This window comes from Camellia sinensis, chromosome 9 (genome assembly GCF_055761805.1).
Source record: "Camellia sinensis isolate YWXY chromosome 9, ASM5576180v1, whole genome shotgun sequence".
Classification (NCBI taxonomy): domain Eukaryota; kingdom Viridiplantae; phylum Streptophyta; class Magnoliopsida; order Ericales; family Theaceae; genus Camellia; species Camellia sinensis.
In genome coordinates this window covers 109,773,619-109,789,475 of record NC_138969.1, presented here as the reverse complement: position 1 = coordinate 109,789,475, position 15,857 = coordinate 109,773,619, and the positions used below count along the sequence as shown (strand labels likewise).

The window sequence follows — 15,857 nt, the reverse complement described above, 5'->3', positions numbered from 1 at the left end:
GTCTTCACCTAGGACTCAAGTCCTTTGAATATCTCAAATCGGGTGAGAACATCGCATCTCGGCCAATCATTGTCACCTACATGGCACCTCGGCTAACAACCAAGCCACATAGACAACTCAAAAATTATATACCCACAGTGTCCAAGCCACATAGACAACTCAAAAATTATATTCCCACAGTGTGCATCTTGCTGTAATTTTGCTCTCACTTTTTTATGGTGACATGCGATCGTATTTTATATTATAATGTTATTATGTTCAGAAATTAAAAACAAAAACCAAATTAATAATAAAATTCAACAAAAAATTAAACTCCCCAAAAAAATAACAATAATAAAGAACGGTTAACTTGAGGATAAAATAAAATTTGGACATCACACTAATCTTTAGTTATCTTACCAAGTTATCACCAAATAAAAATCGGATTCAATTGGATTGTAATAGATCTTACTAAGGCTTAAATGCAATGTTGCTCCATTTGAGCAAAACTACTGCTTAGACCCTTAATCCTTGGCTGTGTTTGGAAACGCAATATTGCTCCATTTGAGCAAAACTCATGACTTCGCTACTGCTTAGACCCTTACTCCTTGGATGTGTCTAGGAGAGATTTGGGTCATCCGATAAGTCTTTGATGTTGTGTTTTGATTTTAAATTTATTAAAAAAAGAAATAAAAGTGAACATAAGTAAAAGAAAATGATATTTTTGAGTAGAGGAACTAATTGTTTTGGTTGAGTGAGGAAAATGAGAACTACATGAAAGAAAAATTATTCACAAATTTTATTTTTTGGTTACTTACCCATATATATATATATATATATATTTGGCAAAACAAAGATTCAAACATCTTCTAAAGTGTTGTCTGTTAAATTGAAAAATTAAAAATTAAATACTGAAAACTAAATGCTGAATTTCTTAAATTTTAAATTTATTTGATAAAAATTTCATTATTGAATAAGAACAAATTATTTGATGTGTACAAAATCAAATTTAAGATTTATTATTTTAAATTTTTTCTTCTAATTTTTATATTGTGATGTATGACAATCGCTATGGTGCCAATGTTGATGGTAGTAGAGGTGGAAGGATAGTGATTGTGGTGATGATGGAGGGGTGGGGTAGAGAAGATAGATGAGTGGTGGTGGTGGTGACAGTGATGTATAAATGGTAGTGGAGATGTAAGGATCGTAGTAGTGGTATAAGAGAAATGATAATAGTAACAATGACCATCGTGGTGATGGTAATTAAATGATGGTAATATTGTTTATGGCTATGATGTAAGTGAGGTGGTAGTAGTAACAATGACAATCGTCGTGGTGGTAATTAAATGATGGTAATGTTTGTGGCTATGATGTGGTGGTAGCAACGGTGGTAGTGGTAGTAGCAGTGGTGGCGGTTTTTGGTGATGGTGGTAATAGTAAAATCATAAGAATGGATGTCAATGATTATGCATAAGTAATTATAAATTTAAGGGACATTTGATAACTTGATTTAACACTTAAAATTGAATATTTAAAAATTAAGTTCGTTTGATAATCAAAATTGATATCATTTAAGTGCCTCTTAAAATGTAGGTTTTAAAATTTTAAAAAAAAATTAAGTCATGAAATTTACTTAATTTTGATTGAATTTATAAAAATACTAAACATAAGTGTCGATATACACTATAATAAACTCATTATTATCATCATTACTGCTACCACTACCACTACCATCACCACCGCCACTACTACTACCACCACCACTACTACCACCGTCGCTACCACTACCACCAGCACCATAATGCCACCACCACTATTACTACCACCACCTATATCATCATTGTCATTGTTTCCATAAACACCGCCATCATTTTACTATTATCACCACCACAATCGTCCTTGTCAGTACTACAACCACTACAACTCTTCACTTCTACAACCATTGACACCATTATCATAACCACCACCACAACAACCACTATCATTATACCGCCGCTACCACCTCTTTTTTTATCTCCACAATGTTACCCTTCTACCATCACTGTAGCAACTACCCATCTATGTCTACTACCATCGCCATTAACATAGTTAACGGTGCCGCCTTCTCCTCCTCCTCCACCCCCACTAACTCACCCTAATAATATAAAAATTGAAAGATACAATTTGAATATAATAAATTTCAAATTTGATGTTATACATACCAAACAACTTGTTTTAGTTGAGCACTTAAATTTTTATTAAACAACTTTTATATTTAAAAAATTCAGCATTCAATTTTCAATAGTTAATTTTTAATTTTATCAAACACCACGCTAGTGAACAATAAGTAAGAATCTTATTACTTAAAATTTTTTTAACTTTTATTTCATGCATTACAATAATTTGTAACTGACACAAATCATGCTTATCAAATAAATTTAATTGATTTTCACTACATGTGAAATTGGGTTGTGGATTTGGCAATTCTTTTTTTGGGAATTGAATCAAAAGTTTTATTAGGAAGATGGGTATATCAATAAGTTCTTTGGACTTTTTGGTGCATCAAAAAATCCCGTTCACTTTTAATTGTTATTATAAAATATTTTTTGAAATTTTTAACGGCATTTTCATAAAAAAATTTCACTAATTATTAGTTTTTAGGGACAGAATTAGAAAATCGTCACAGAAAAATAACACTAACACTTATGAGATTAAATTTAAAACAAAAATGTAATTCTCACCCTATTTGATATCGTTTGATGAAATGGTCGGGACTCACATTTTAAATATTTTTCATCAAATTTAAATTTATTGACAGATTTAACGGAAATAGCCTAGTAAACTGTTTTTTGGGGTTTTTTTTTTTTTTTTAAATTTCATTTCTCCCGTAGGCTGGCTAGTAACTTGCTTGGTGTTTCTGTAACGACCCATAGGCATGATAGCATTTCCCGCTATTTTTCGGAGCCTCATCAGATCATCTTCACCAAAATCTTTCTTCTTTACTATCACTAAAATCTCTAATTCTTTCCTTGGGCTTGCCTCCATTTATACCAAATCAAACTTCTTCTCTTTCACTTCTGTGCTCTCTCATCACCTAAAGAACCAAAATTTAGACGAAGCTCGTTTTATTTTCGATAAAATCCCTCTCCCCAGTGTTCATTTATGCACTAAGATGATCGCGGGTTACGCTGAAAACTGTAGACTCGATGATGCCTTGAAACTGTTCTACAAAATGCCTGTTAGAGACACAGTTTGTTGGAATTCAATGATTAAAGGGTGTTTGGGTTGTGGGAATTTGAATATGTCCAGGAAACTTTTTGATGAAATGCCTGAAAGAAATGTGGTTTCTTGGACAACCATGATTAATGGGTACTTGCAGTTTGGGAGAATTGAAGTGGCCGAGTGCTTGTTTCGTGAGATGCCTATGAGAGATATAGCCGCTTGGAATTCGATGATTTATGGGTATTTTTGTAATGGCAGAGTTGATGATGCTATGAAGTTGTTTGAGGGAATGCCTTGTCGGAATGTGATTTCGTGGACTTCGATGATTAGTGGTCTTGATCAGCATGGGAAGACCAATGAAGCTTTGTTTCTCTTTCAACAGATGGTGGTTTCTGGTGTTGAACCCACTTCAAGTACGTTTTCTACTGTAATAACATCTTGTGCAAATGTGCCCCATTTACAACTAGGTGTTCAGGTTCATGCCCTTGTTGTCATGCTAGGTTACTCTTTTGATGCATTTGTTACTGCTTCTCTAGTCACGTTTTATGCAAACTGTAAGCAAATTGATAATTGTTGCAAGGTATTTAATGAAAAGTTACACATAAATGTGGTTGTATGGACTGCTCTTTTGACTGGCTATGGTTTGAATCATAAGCACGAAGATGCATTGAAGGTTTTCAGTGACATGATAAAATTGGGTATCCTTCCGAATCAATCTTCTTTTACTAGTGCCTTGAATTCATGCTGTGAACTGGAGGCTCTTGATAGAGGGAAAGAGATTCATGCCACAGCTATTAAACTGTGTTTGGAAACTGATGCCTTTGTTGCTAATTCTCTTATTGTACTGTATTCTAAATGTGGAAATATAAAAACTGGAGTGGTCATATTCAAGAACATTGGTGAAAAGAATGTTGTTTCATGGAACTCAATTATTGTTGGATGTGCCCAACATGGGTATGGCATGTGGGCACTGGCATTCTTTACCCAAATGATACGTGTTGGGGTAGACCCAGATGAGATCACATTCACTGGGCTGCTTTCTTCTTGTAGCCGTTCCGGGATGCTACAAAAAGGAAGGTGCCTTTTTGAATATTTTAGCCAGTGTAAAGCCATTGACATGAAGCTTGAGCACTATGCCTGTATGGTGGATATCTTGGGCCGATGTGGGAGGTTGGAGGAAGCAGAGGAGTTAGTTAAAAACATGCCCATGAAAGCAAATACAATGGTTTGGCTTGCTTTGCTTAGTGCTTGTAGGATGCATTTTGATTTCGAATTGGCTGAAAAATCTGCTTATTGCATTTTTGATCTAGAGCCAGATTGTAGTGCTGCATATGTTTTGTTGTCCAATTTATATGCTTCTGCTGGTAGATGGAATGATGTTGCCAGAATAAGAGTGAAGATGAAAGGGAGAGGAATTAAAAAACAACCAGGACAGAGTTGGCTTACTTTAAAGGGACAGAGGCATGTGTTTCTTTCAGGAGATAAGTCCCATCCTTCATGTGAGAAAATATATAAAAAATTGGAATGGTTGGGAGAAAAGTTGAAGGAAATTGGTTATGTTCCTGATCAAAGATTCGCTTTACATGATGTTGAGGATGAACAAAAGGATGTGATGTTGTCTTATCACAGCGAGAGGCTAGCTATTGGGTTTGGGCTGATTAGTACTGTTGAGGGCACTACAATTACAGTGATGAAAAACCTTCGTGTATGCGGAGATTGCCATTCTGCCATTAAGCTCATGGCAAAAATTGTTGGGCGTGAAATTATTGTAAGAGATTCTAGCCGCTTTCATCACTTCAGGAATGGCTTTTGTTCTTGTGGGGATTACTGGTAACACTATCTTGGGTTGTGTTCAAATGTCTTCGGAATTTTAAACACTTTGGAGGCCACATATTGCCTTTGATGACTTTTAGTTTAGCTTATTAACGCATGATATATCATTAGCAGAAGCAGGAATACTGTCCACAGATTGTTGAGAGGTTGATATGACTTGCTTGTGATAGCAAAAATGGTTATGTTTTAGGGCAGGCCAATTGTCTGAATCCAGATGTCCAATATCATCAATAGGTTGGAATTGATGTCTTCAGTAGCCTACACCTGGCTGGAGGGAAAAATTATATCCGACGAACACCCCACCCCCGCTGCTGGGTTCAATCTATCTTCGCTGCAATGTTTTCGAACCAGCGACCAACATCATCAAGATCCAATCGTGGCGAGTTTTGAGAGGCAACAACCATCCAAAATCAACCTCTGAGTTCCAACAAGTGACTCTAATGCTTATATCTGGTCGGTGATCATCAACTTCAGATTTTCTAGATGAGCAAAAAGACTTGATGGCTAATAAGAAGAAGAATTTGACATGGAAGAGTGATATCTATGAACTTACTATTGATTCACTAGTGGAGAAAATGCTAAAAGCCAGATTGGAGCAACTTTTACGTCAATTGCCTATAGAACCGTGGCAAAGGCAGTGAAAGTGAAATTTGGAGTATGTTGTGCACCTAGTTCGGTTGGCTTGTGATACTCTGGTAGTGGATTTGGTTATAGCTATTCAACTCAAATGATTGAAGGAAGCAACAGCAGGTGTATGGGCTTCTGGCATCAAGGTGAAGACAAAGCATGTCAGATTCATTTTGCACGTGATGAAGATTATGAATAAATATGTGGAGCATTCGGAAAATAGCATACAATTGGAAGTCACGCTGCAGGTTCAAAGCAAAGGCAGCTTCCTTGACTCATTTGAGTTCGGCATTAATGCTAACAAGCTGGAGGATGTGCAGAAACTGGAAGTAAGTTGAACTGAACACTGACAAGTCCTCTTCATCTGGAGCTGTCTCCACCTCCACATCTAAGCTAGCTAAAGAATCAAAGAAGCGGAAGACAAGATTCACTAACATTGTGAGTGAGGAGTTTGTCAATTAAGGCCGATTTAGATGCTGTTGCACAAGCTCGTGATCATGGTAATCCTCAAGACTACGATGACCAAAAATTGTTTGATGAAATTGAGAAAGTTGGAGGCATGAATGAAACATCTCAAATGAAGGTCTACCAAGGACTTGTTATGATGTGGAGGTGCTCGGGTGTTCCTTGCTTACCCCATTGAGAGGCATGGAACTTTAGTTGTGAGGGAGGTTTTGACCTTGTTTGTGTGATGACCAGATTTAGTTGAGAACTCCCACTGGTTCTTGCCAGATATAGTCTCCCAAGCACAAGGTTGTTAAAATTGATGTATAAAGAGAAATAGAGAATTGTATTATTGATTGATGTATATTTTTATTTTTATTACAATGATTCATGATTCCTATATATAGAAGAGGGTGAGTGTGTAGTAGGTAAGGAGTAGGTGAAGTGGAGGTGGTAGTGGTGTAGTGGGTTAGGTTTAGTGGAGTAGGTGAGGTGGTAGTGGTGTAGTGGGTTAGGTTTAGTGGAGTAGGTTTAAGTGGGTGAAGTAGGTGATAGGTTTTAACAGCCCCCCGCAAACTCAAGGGGGATAGGAACTAACCAACTTGAGTTTGGAGAGAGTAACAAAACAAGAAAATACATAAAAATAAAAGAGGATAAGAGACACTGTATGGTCGTGTCAGACCAGTGGTGAAGACACTGGATGGTGGTGTCATAACGTTGTAGAGGACACTGGATGGTTGTGTCAGACCGATGTAGAAGACAGTTTATGGGGTCATGTCGGACCGTTGTAGCAGACAATGTTGTGATAGTTGTTGTGACAGTTTACGGAGTCTTGCTGGACCCTTGTAGAAACTAACCGAAATCAATGTCGGGACAGTTTACAGAGTCTTGTCGGACCCATGAAGGAGCTAACCGGAATCAATGTCGGGACAGTTTATAGAGTCTTGTCGGACCCTTGAAGGAGCTAACCGGAATCAATGTCGGGACAGTTTACAGAGTCTTGTCGGACCCTTGAAGGAGCTAACCGGAATCAATGTCGGGACAGTTTACAGAGTCTTGTCGGACCCTTAAAAAATACACTGTATGATGGTGTATATAGGCTGCCCAAATATATATATATATATGGATATATATAGTGAGCCCTCAAAAGTCGCGCCCTCAAAAGGCGCGCCCACTTCATCAAAAGGCGTGCCTGACAGAAAGCGTCGAGCCATCAAAAGGTGAGCCGGAGACGCGGCAAGGCACGTGAGCGACAGAGTGGCGTGTCGGCCTTGGCTATTTAACCAAGGTTGAGGCGGAGGCTGTGCAAACCAGTCTGAAACCGCCGAAAAATCCTTTGAAAAAAACTCTTCCGTTTCTGAGAAAGAGATTCTGGAACACTCTGTTGCCATTCTGTAACCAACCTTTCTCTGAAACACTCAGCAACATGGCCTCTTCTTCCCGTCCAGCTACCCAGAACACGGCCTCCTCTTCCCGTGGTCTGCTCACGCTCTTTCCAGAACTGAACGAGTCCACAAGAGAAATAACTGGTGCAGTGGCCAGTGAACCTCAACCAAACACCTCTGGTTTTGCTCCGTTGAACTTTCCGATGCGGTCGGTGGAGCAAAAAATGGCAGTGCAAACTGATATTGAGGCCAATCAGTATACTCTGAAGTCATGTGTGGAAACCATGACTGCGGTCACAAACTTGTCGCACCGGCTGCAGAGCAGGACAAATGAGGTGCAACAGTTAAACTCCCAGCTGGCTCTGCTCCAATGCATGTATAAGGATGCGCGAGCAGAGATAAGTGTGTTGAAGGCAGAAAATAAGGAGCTGAAGCGGAAGGCTACCGTGATGTTCCGTTTTGGAGGTCCGCCATATGCTGCAGTGGAGGAGCAGAGAGTAGTGATCATGCCCAGTGGAGTGGGAAATACGGAGGTCGCACCGTCAAGGACTGCCCAGGATGGAGGCAAAAAGAAGAGACCGGGGGCAGAGTAGTGGAAGTGAGGTCGGTGGGTGGCCGTCGGCAGAAAAGAAAACAAATCTGTTGTTGTTGTGATGGTGATCTTGTGTGGTTTTTTTTTTTTTTTTTTTTTTTTTTTTTTTTTTTTTTTGGTGTGGTGTAAAATGTGGATCGGGGTGAACCCCTGAGATGAATAAAATATGGGTTGTTGTGCAAAGTGGTAAATGGTTTTGGGTGTTTTTTTTTTTTTTTTTTTTTTGTGTGGAATATAAAAAATAATAATAAGAAAATGGAAAAAAGGGTGATGCTCACTAACGAGTGGTATAATAATGAAATATTGATGGAAAAAGAAAGATAGAAAAAACAAAAAATAAAATAAAATAAAATATAATAAAAGTAGGGATAGAAAAATATATTATAATAAAATATATATATATATATATATCTCTTTAAAATAAAAGAAAAGTGTGAAATAAAAAGAAAGAGTGGTGTTTGGTCAGACATGGGGTGATCAAAGAGAATAAAAAAGAGAGGGTTTGAAAGTGGAAAATAAAGAAAAGAAAAGAAAAGGGGATCATGTGGGTTGATTTTGCTAGCATGTTGTAATATTATAATGGCCATACATGTGCTGCAAGTGGTTTGGTGATAAGTAGTCTGTCTGGCTTGTTTGGTGGAGAGTGGTTTAAAAAATAAAAAAAAGAAAAAGTATGGGTATGTGCAAAAGGTGGTGGATAAGGGGTTGGAAAGTGGTCACCCTGGTGGATGTCCTTGAGTAGAGAGAGAGTAGAAAGAAGAACACATCTTTGGTGTGGGTCAGATCATTGAACTGAACAGAAGCCTCAATCCCTCTGTTAATACCACTCATCAAGCCTTTATCCGGATCACAAATGAACAAGCAGGAAGGTTCGATATATCTGCAGAAACCGCACAAGGAATTCCCAAGTTCGATAGCGCTTCCCGTATGAGCCCACATGGGAAGTAAAGATACATGCCTGTTGCTTGTGCTGCCTTACTTTCAGCCATAGTAGATGGATCTTGAACTGAACCAGAGTTTTGAGAGGACGGTTCAATTGACATGTGTGAAAGCCAGTTGAATTGATTGTCTTGTAGCACAAAGGTACCTCTATGATTGGTCTTTAAATTGTCTATCTGCTTCTTGAAGAGCTCAGTCCAGAAATCCTTGCAGATGAACTTGATTGCCTCTAGATGATCACTGAACCGTGGCCGGTCCATCGTATACCTTTCAGAGAGCTGGTGGCCGACGTGATAGCCAATAGCTTCGATCCTTCGAGCAGCGAGCTCTGGCTTGTTGGCGTACAAGTGATTGCAGTAAGAAGAGACTATCTCTGTCATCAGACTCTCTACACAGCTCACTGAAGCAGAGCTTGTAGCACATGAAGCTTGTGTGTTGGCAGTGGTTGACTCATGGTGACCCATGGTGACTTGTCAAGATTGATTGCGGTTGGAGATGATGGACCAGAAGGTAATGGAGTTGATGGAGGTTTCAATAAGCATGGTTGGGGTCCGGCGGGCGGTGAAGGCAAGGTTGCCGCCCGCCGGAAGGTGAAGATCACCAAGAGCTAACCTCGCTCTGATACCATGTTAAAATTGATGTATAAAGAGAAATAGAGAATTGTATTATTGATTGATGTATATTTTTATTTTTATTACAATGATTCATGATTCCTATATATAGAAGAGGGTGAGTGTGTAGTAGGTAAGGAGTAGGTGAAGTGGAGGTGGTAGTGGTGTAGTGGGTTAGGTTTAGTGGAGTAGGTGAGGTGGTAGTGGTGTAGTGGGTTAGGTTTAGTGGAGTAGGTTTAAGTGGGTGAAGTAGGTGATAGGTTTTAACAAAGGTCATGGCTTTTGGTAACAATTGTTTAGGTGTTCTTCTTGTACTTTTGAGGTTATAATATTTCTTTATTGATTTTCATTCTATTTTGAAGTGAGCTCACTTTATCTCATTATTGTTATTTGGGTAAACTTGACTCAAATTTGAGCCCAAAAGTGAGATTGGTTATTCATAGAACATGCTTTTGTCGATAGGACCCTGGAATTGTTTCTGATTGAATTATTCTTTACTCTCAATTAGAGAAATATTGCATGGTTAGTCTTGTTATTAACAAGTTGAAGTGCTGTGAACACCTCATTGTTGGACTTATCTTGATGACATCATGAACTTCAGTCTCATACACATGTTATTTTCTAAAGATAGTAAAAGTTGATTAGATGTTTTGTAGCACTACTAATATGTTTCGCCAAATACAGGCAACTGACACTTAGTTGGATACTCCTGTTTCTGTTGAAACAACACTGTAATTTATTGCTATGCATTTGAAATATTTTTAAAAAAATTCAGAATATGAAACATATTAAAACCAACTAATGCTTCAGAGTACAGAACATCATCGTTGACAAATGCATCAGTTTATCAAAAAAATAAAACAAAAATAAAAATAAAAGAGAAAGCATATGTAAAATAGTGTGTGAGATTTAGAGAGGCATGATGAGTCGTCCTAAATCTGCATGGGCTTCCCTCTGTGCAGATTCAAACAGACACACATAACTTCAAGATACGACCCAAAATACTCATGATGTTAATGGACAGTTTTAGCAGATGGGGTGCCAAGTCTGTAAACATGACTGTAGGGATACATTTTAAAATGGTAATATAATTTACATTTAAAAATGAGAAAAATAAAGTGGTACAAAGTTTTAAAGCTTCCCTATAAGCAAACTCCAACTACTCCCTGGATGGGTATCAGCATGTGAGAGTTATGTCAATGCATCAAAATAGTTCTAAGCTGTCAAATAATCTATCAATGTTAATCTGCTACATATTTCACGTTACCTTCATCACTTTTTCTTTTCTTTTCGTTTCTTTTCTTTTTTTTCTATTTTTTGTTGTCTTTCTGATTAAGATGAAGCTTCTTCATTTGTGTATATATTGGATTTATAGAGTTTGTTTTAACTTGAGCATCTGTATAAATTTGCTGATGATATGATACTAAAATGTTGGTACTTTAGTCCACAAGTTGTAAAGGCCATTATGCGACTTCAGGATTTAGCGACAAGAAAGCTGGTAGTAACAGGTTGGTTTTTGGGTATAAATTTGATTTAAGTTTGAAAATCTCACAGTAAACTGGTCAGCAACCAAAAATACTCAAAAACTTGCATATAAAAACGTTGCAAGCTTAAAACATACATAGTGGAGTGGGTAAAAATTCTATTGTTCATATGGACAAAAGTGGAGCCTTTCAGTGTTAACTAGGTAAGAACATAGACATTGAGTGCTCTAATAGAAATGTTAAAAGCAACTCCATCCAATGAACTGCAATGCTTAGCTTTTAACAAAAATAAAATTAAAAAATGCAATCCTCTATGAGTTATCACTGACCACAATTGGAGCATCCATAATAGTGGTCGAGTTGAATTGTTGTTTTTTAGTACTTTAATTGTTGTTCATATCCTTTGTCGTCATGTTAGTAGTCGAGTTGAATTATTGGTTGTGTTTGAAACAGGTTGGGAGTTAGTTTTTCGAAAGAGTTGCTGTCCAGTTTTCTTCTTGTTCGCTCAAGCAGTCTTTGAGATCTCCCAGTATTTTTGCAGGTCTGCAAAACTTCTGGGAGTAGAGTATCTTCGCTCAAGCGGTCTTTCTTGTGCTCGAGCGGTCTTCTATGATTTGCAAAAATTTTGGGAAGGGGTAATTGTGTGCTCAAGCGGTGTTTTGGTCGTTCGAGCAGTGTCACTTGTTGTCTCCGACATGCTGGAGTGGTGTTTTGGTTGCTTAAGCGGTCTACGCGTATATCAGTTCGGGAAAAGTGATTTTTGAATCACTTTTTCATCCCTCTCTCTCTCTGTCTCTCTCTCTCTCTAAAACATTCCAAAACCCTAATTTCGTCATTCTCTTTCTAGTTTTTGCCTAAAACCTCAAATACTCTATCATCCATTGATTTTTCCACCATTGCTCTTTGGAGAAAAAGGTAGAGCTCGTCGCAAGCTTCAATCTAATCGGAGAGGATCTCATTTTCGGTTCCACCAAAGTTTCACACTTGCTCTCTTCCTTTTTTACTCTTAAGGTAGGGATTTCTTCAACCTTTGGTATGATTTTTAGTCTAATTATTTGCTCATTGAAAGGATTTAGTGATTTGGGAATTTTGGGTTAAACCTAGAGTTCGATTTTGAAATGTAAAACAGAGATTTTCAAATGGGCGCTTGAGAAAGGTTGTGGAGATGTGTTTATAGTTGAGATATGTTGAAATGTTAAAATTTCTTTACTTAAATGTAATTTTGAAAGTAAATGAGGTTTTGTTCAACAATCATTTATATTTGGTTTATGAAAGAAAAGGAAAAAGATGTTGGGTTTTGAAATGATGAAATAGATGTATCTATTGATGATGAGGGTGGAGTTGGATTTGTAATATCGCTCCCATTTTAGAAAATGATGAGATTATATCTTTTGTTAAAAATTATCTGTTGAATAGAAATATCTGTCTTGAGCTATCGGTGGATGATAGCTTTGATTGTTGTAAAATTACATGAGAACTAGGTGAATTAAAACTAATTACTCGTACATCTTGCATTGAGTATTGTTTCATACTAAGCATTGAAAATGTATTGTTTTTGAGAAAAAAAGGTATATACCTTGGTAAATCTGGTTAGGGAGTGTGGTTGTGGTTTATATTGTTGGCTATGTCCTTGGTGAAAGTCTAAAAACCTGCGCGGTTAGGTGTCGATCCTTCCGGTTAGTACCAGTAAAATGGCTTTAGAAGTGCTTGTATATCCTACTGACAGACACGTACCTAGAGATTACCAGTGTTTTATATCCACTGCCTTGCCTTCTGATATAAAAATGATATTTTTCATGAATTGATATATAATCTTGACATTCCATTGTTTGAAATAGAAATGTAAAACGTTTGACAAATGGTATGCATATGCATTCACCTTTTGACTTCGTTAAGATTTATACATTGTGTTAAAGTATCTCTACTAGGCTTTAGATCACCCTACATGGAAAACAACTTTCAGATACTGATATATGCCTCCACCAAGGACATAGTTTGGGAGGACTTGAAGCCAAGAGTTTCTTTGTTTCTTTTCATGTAATTATTTTTGTACAAGCCTTGGGCTTTAATTATATTGAGTTGAACTCACTTTTGTTGCACCCAAGTATTGTCTTGGAAAGATGTAGCCATTAGGGCATTAACCTATTTGGATAACCTTTTATTTCAGTTCGATCATATGTGGCATATACTATGGATTCAGGATCTAGGATTTATGAATGTATACTCACATATGTCACCTTTTGTACAGTAAAAGAAGATAAATGAAAGGTTATTATTTCACATGTTACATTTTCTTTTTATTCTCATGAGATGGGTTGTTATTATTTTGGGGTGTTACAAAATCATTTAACTACTTCATCATCTTTAATAGAGCAATAAAAAAATGAAGTGTAAATTACATTGACCTCCCTTTAGTAAGGTTAAAGAGACCAAAACTAATGTAGATGGTATGAAGACAAAGATACACAAGGTAAAATATACATTTCAATATAAAGAGATGTTAACATCATTTTGTCATCCATACGACAAACAAATTTTTTATGAAAAGGGGGCCAAGTGTTATTAAATTAAAATCTTGAGGGAGCCCAATGTAATTATGTCAAACTTGTAGAGTCTACTGTCTTTTTTTCAAACTCAGGGGAAGTCAATGTAATTTACTCAAAAATGAAAATCAATTGCTAACTGACTAACATCTGACCTTAGTATCTCCATTACAGATGCTAACTACATGCTAGGTTGAGACTGTTAACAAGTTACTTTCAAATTTAAGTGTTCCAACGGACATCATGGTAAACCATTGCTAAACATGTCAGCTCTGAAACACATGTACAGGTATGGATACGGGAACTCGTAAATACGGGTACATTGATACGATAAAATCTAAAAAAGTAGGGTTAGGAAACGGGTACGACTGGGTACGTTTGTAAAAAAATCTATTTTTTTAATTTTGAGTCATACAAAAATTAGTTAAATAGTTTAGTGTGTTAATATCCAACCTACAATTCACATTTGATGCCAAAAGTAAAGGAATAAACAAAATTAAATGTCGTTATATTAAATAACTTACAAACCATAACTTAATTTTAATATCATGCTAAGCATACAAATAAAAATGAAAAAGAAGTTTTTCTGTAGTAGAAGAAAACTATTTTGACTGAGATACACAACTTGGGAATAGACTAGGTACATTTGGGTACGCCAAAAATGATGAATAAAACATTTGGATATGTATTTCGTGTACCCAATATATATTCAGAAATATCATACGAAGTACCAATACCCAATAAGTAATCAGTACGGATACAACATGTTTGTCGAAATATGCTTCATAGCATGTCAGTAGTTAGAATCTTTGCAAAAGTTATTATTTGATGTTTTTAGAATAATTTGGGGAAAGTTACAAGAAATAAAGAAGCGGGAGGATTGGGCATTATAAAAACAAAGGAAATGAATGAATCCCTTGATGGAATGATGGTGAAGGTATGGGAAGGGAAGAAATTCTCTCTGGAGGAGAATTATAAGTTGTTAAGTCAAGATCAGAGAGTAATTCATGGCTGCCTCTTGTCACTTCTCCACACAATTCATCTAGAGTTTGGAAAGATATCATGGCTATCAAAAACAGATACCCAGATTTGTATAGCTTCTTTGTTTCAAATATTGAATTCTCCATTGGGAATGGCAGTATAACTGTCTTTTTGGAATGATAAATGGCTGGATAATATTGTCCTTAAAGAGGAGTTCCAAAGGTTATTTAATCTTGACATCTCTAAAAATGATTTCAGCATTCTTCTTCATGGACACATAGAAGAGAGGACCTAGTGGGGGAGACATTTTCAGATCAGGAGAGGTCTTAGATCAAGTGAAGAGGAGGATTTTGGGTTGCTGCAGAATAGATTAGCTCTGTTAAGTCAGCTGAATGGTGACAGAGAAGACAAGATGGTATGGAAAGCTGATTCATCAAGTGTCTTTTCTGTGGACTCTTTGTACAAATGGGTCGATGCTGCTGCAGTCCACAGAAGGAGTGTTATGTCTTTCATCTGGAAAAATCCAGCCCCTCACAGAGTTCAATTGTTTGGCTTGTTAGCTTGGCATGGAAGGGTTAAAGTTGCATAGTTGTTGATGAAAGTAGGAGTGATTAATGACCCGAATCTTAGCTTTTGTCATTTCTGTAAGAATGAATTTGAGACGGTTGATCATGTACTTCTTCTTTGTTCTAGATCATGGAAGATTTGGGCTGCTTGTATCGATTGGTGGGTACTCCCAAGGTCGTTTAGATTAATGTTTTCATGGTGGCATGGGACTCGAGTTAGAAAGAAGGTAAGAACTATTTGGGAAGCAATACCTTTTGCCATTTTGTGGCCTGTATGGAATGTCAGGAACAAGTTTGTTTTTTAGAGCATTCAACCCAATTGGGAGCATACTCTTGACATCATCATACTAAGACTGGCGTTTTGGATTAAGGTCAGAGCAAAATTTAAGGAGCATTCAGTTAATGATCTCATCCATCACATTCAGCAAATCGTGATCTGATGGTGGGCTTCTTGTGGTTTTCCCCTCCCTCTTCTCCCATCCCCCTCCCCCTCCCCATCCCTTTTTTTTCCCCCTCCTTCCTCTCCTCTCCTTCCCTCCCCTCCTCTTCCCCTTTCCCTTCCCATTCTCCTTCCCCTTCCGCTTCCTCATCCCATCTTTTTCCTCTCATCCTCTTGCTTCTCTCATTTATGATGTTAAACCTACTCCACTAAACCTAACCCACTACACCACT

The 15,857-nt window shown here is 37.2% G+C and overlaps 1 protein-coding gene and 1 pseudogene across 1 annotated transcript; one reads left to right on the top strand and one right to left on the bottom strand.

Moving 5' to 3' along the window:
• Window positions 1-2,741: 2,741 nt before the first annotated feature.
• On the top strand, window positions 2,742-10,153 carry LOC114309447 (Pentatricopeptide repeat (PPR) superfamily protein). Its single transcript, XM_082887421.1, has 2 exons — window positions 2,742-6,393; window positions 9,884-10,153. Exon 1 carries the CDS (start codon window positions 2,894-2,896, stop codon window positions 5,012-5,014), a length of 2,121 nt encoding a protein of 706 aa, XP_082743547.1. The 5' UTR covers window positions 2,742-2,893; the 3' UTR covers window positions 5,015-6,393; window positions 9,884-10,153.
• LOC145798713 (uncharacterized) lies at window positions 8,892-9,581 on the bottom strand (annotated as a pseudogene).
• Window positions 10,154-15,857: the final 5,704 nt, after the last annotated feature.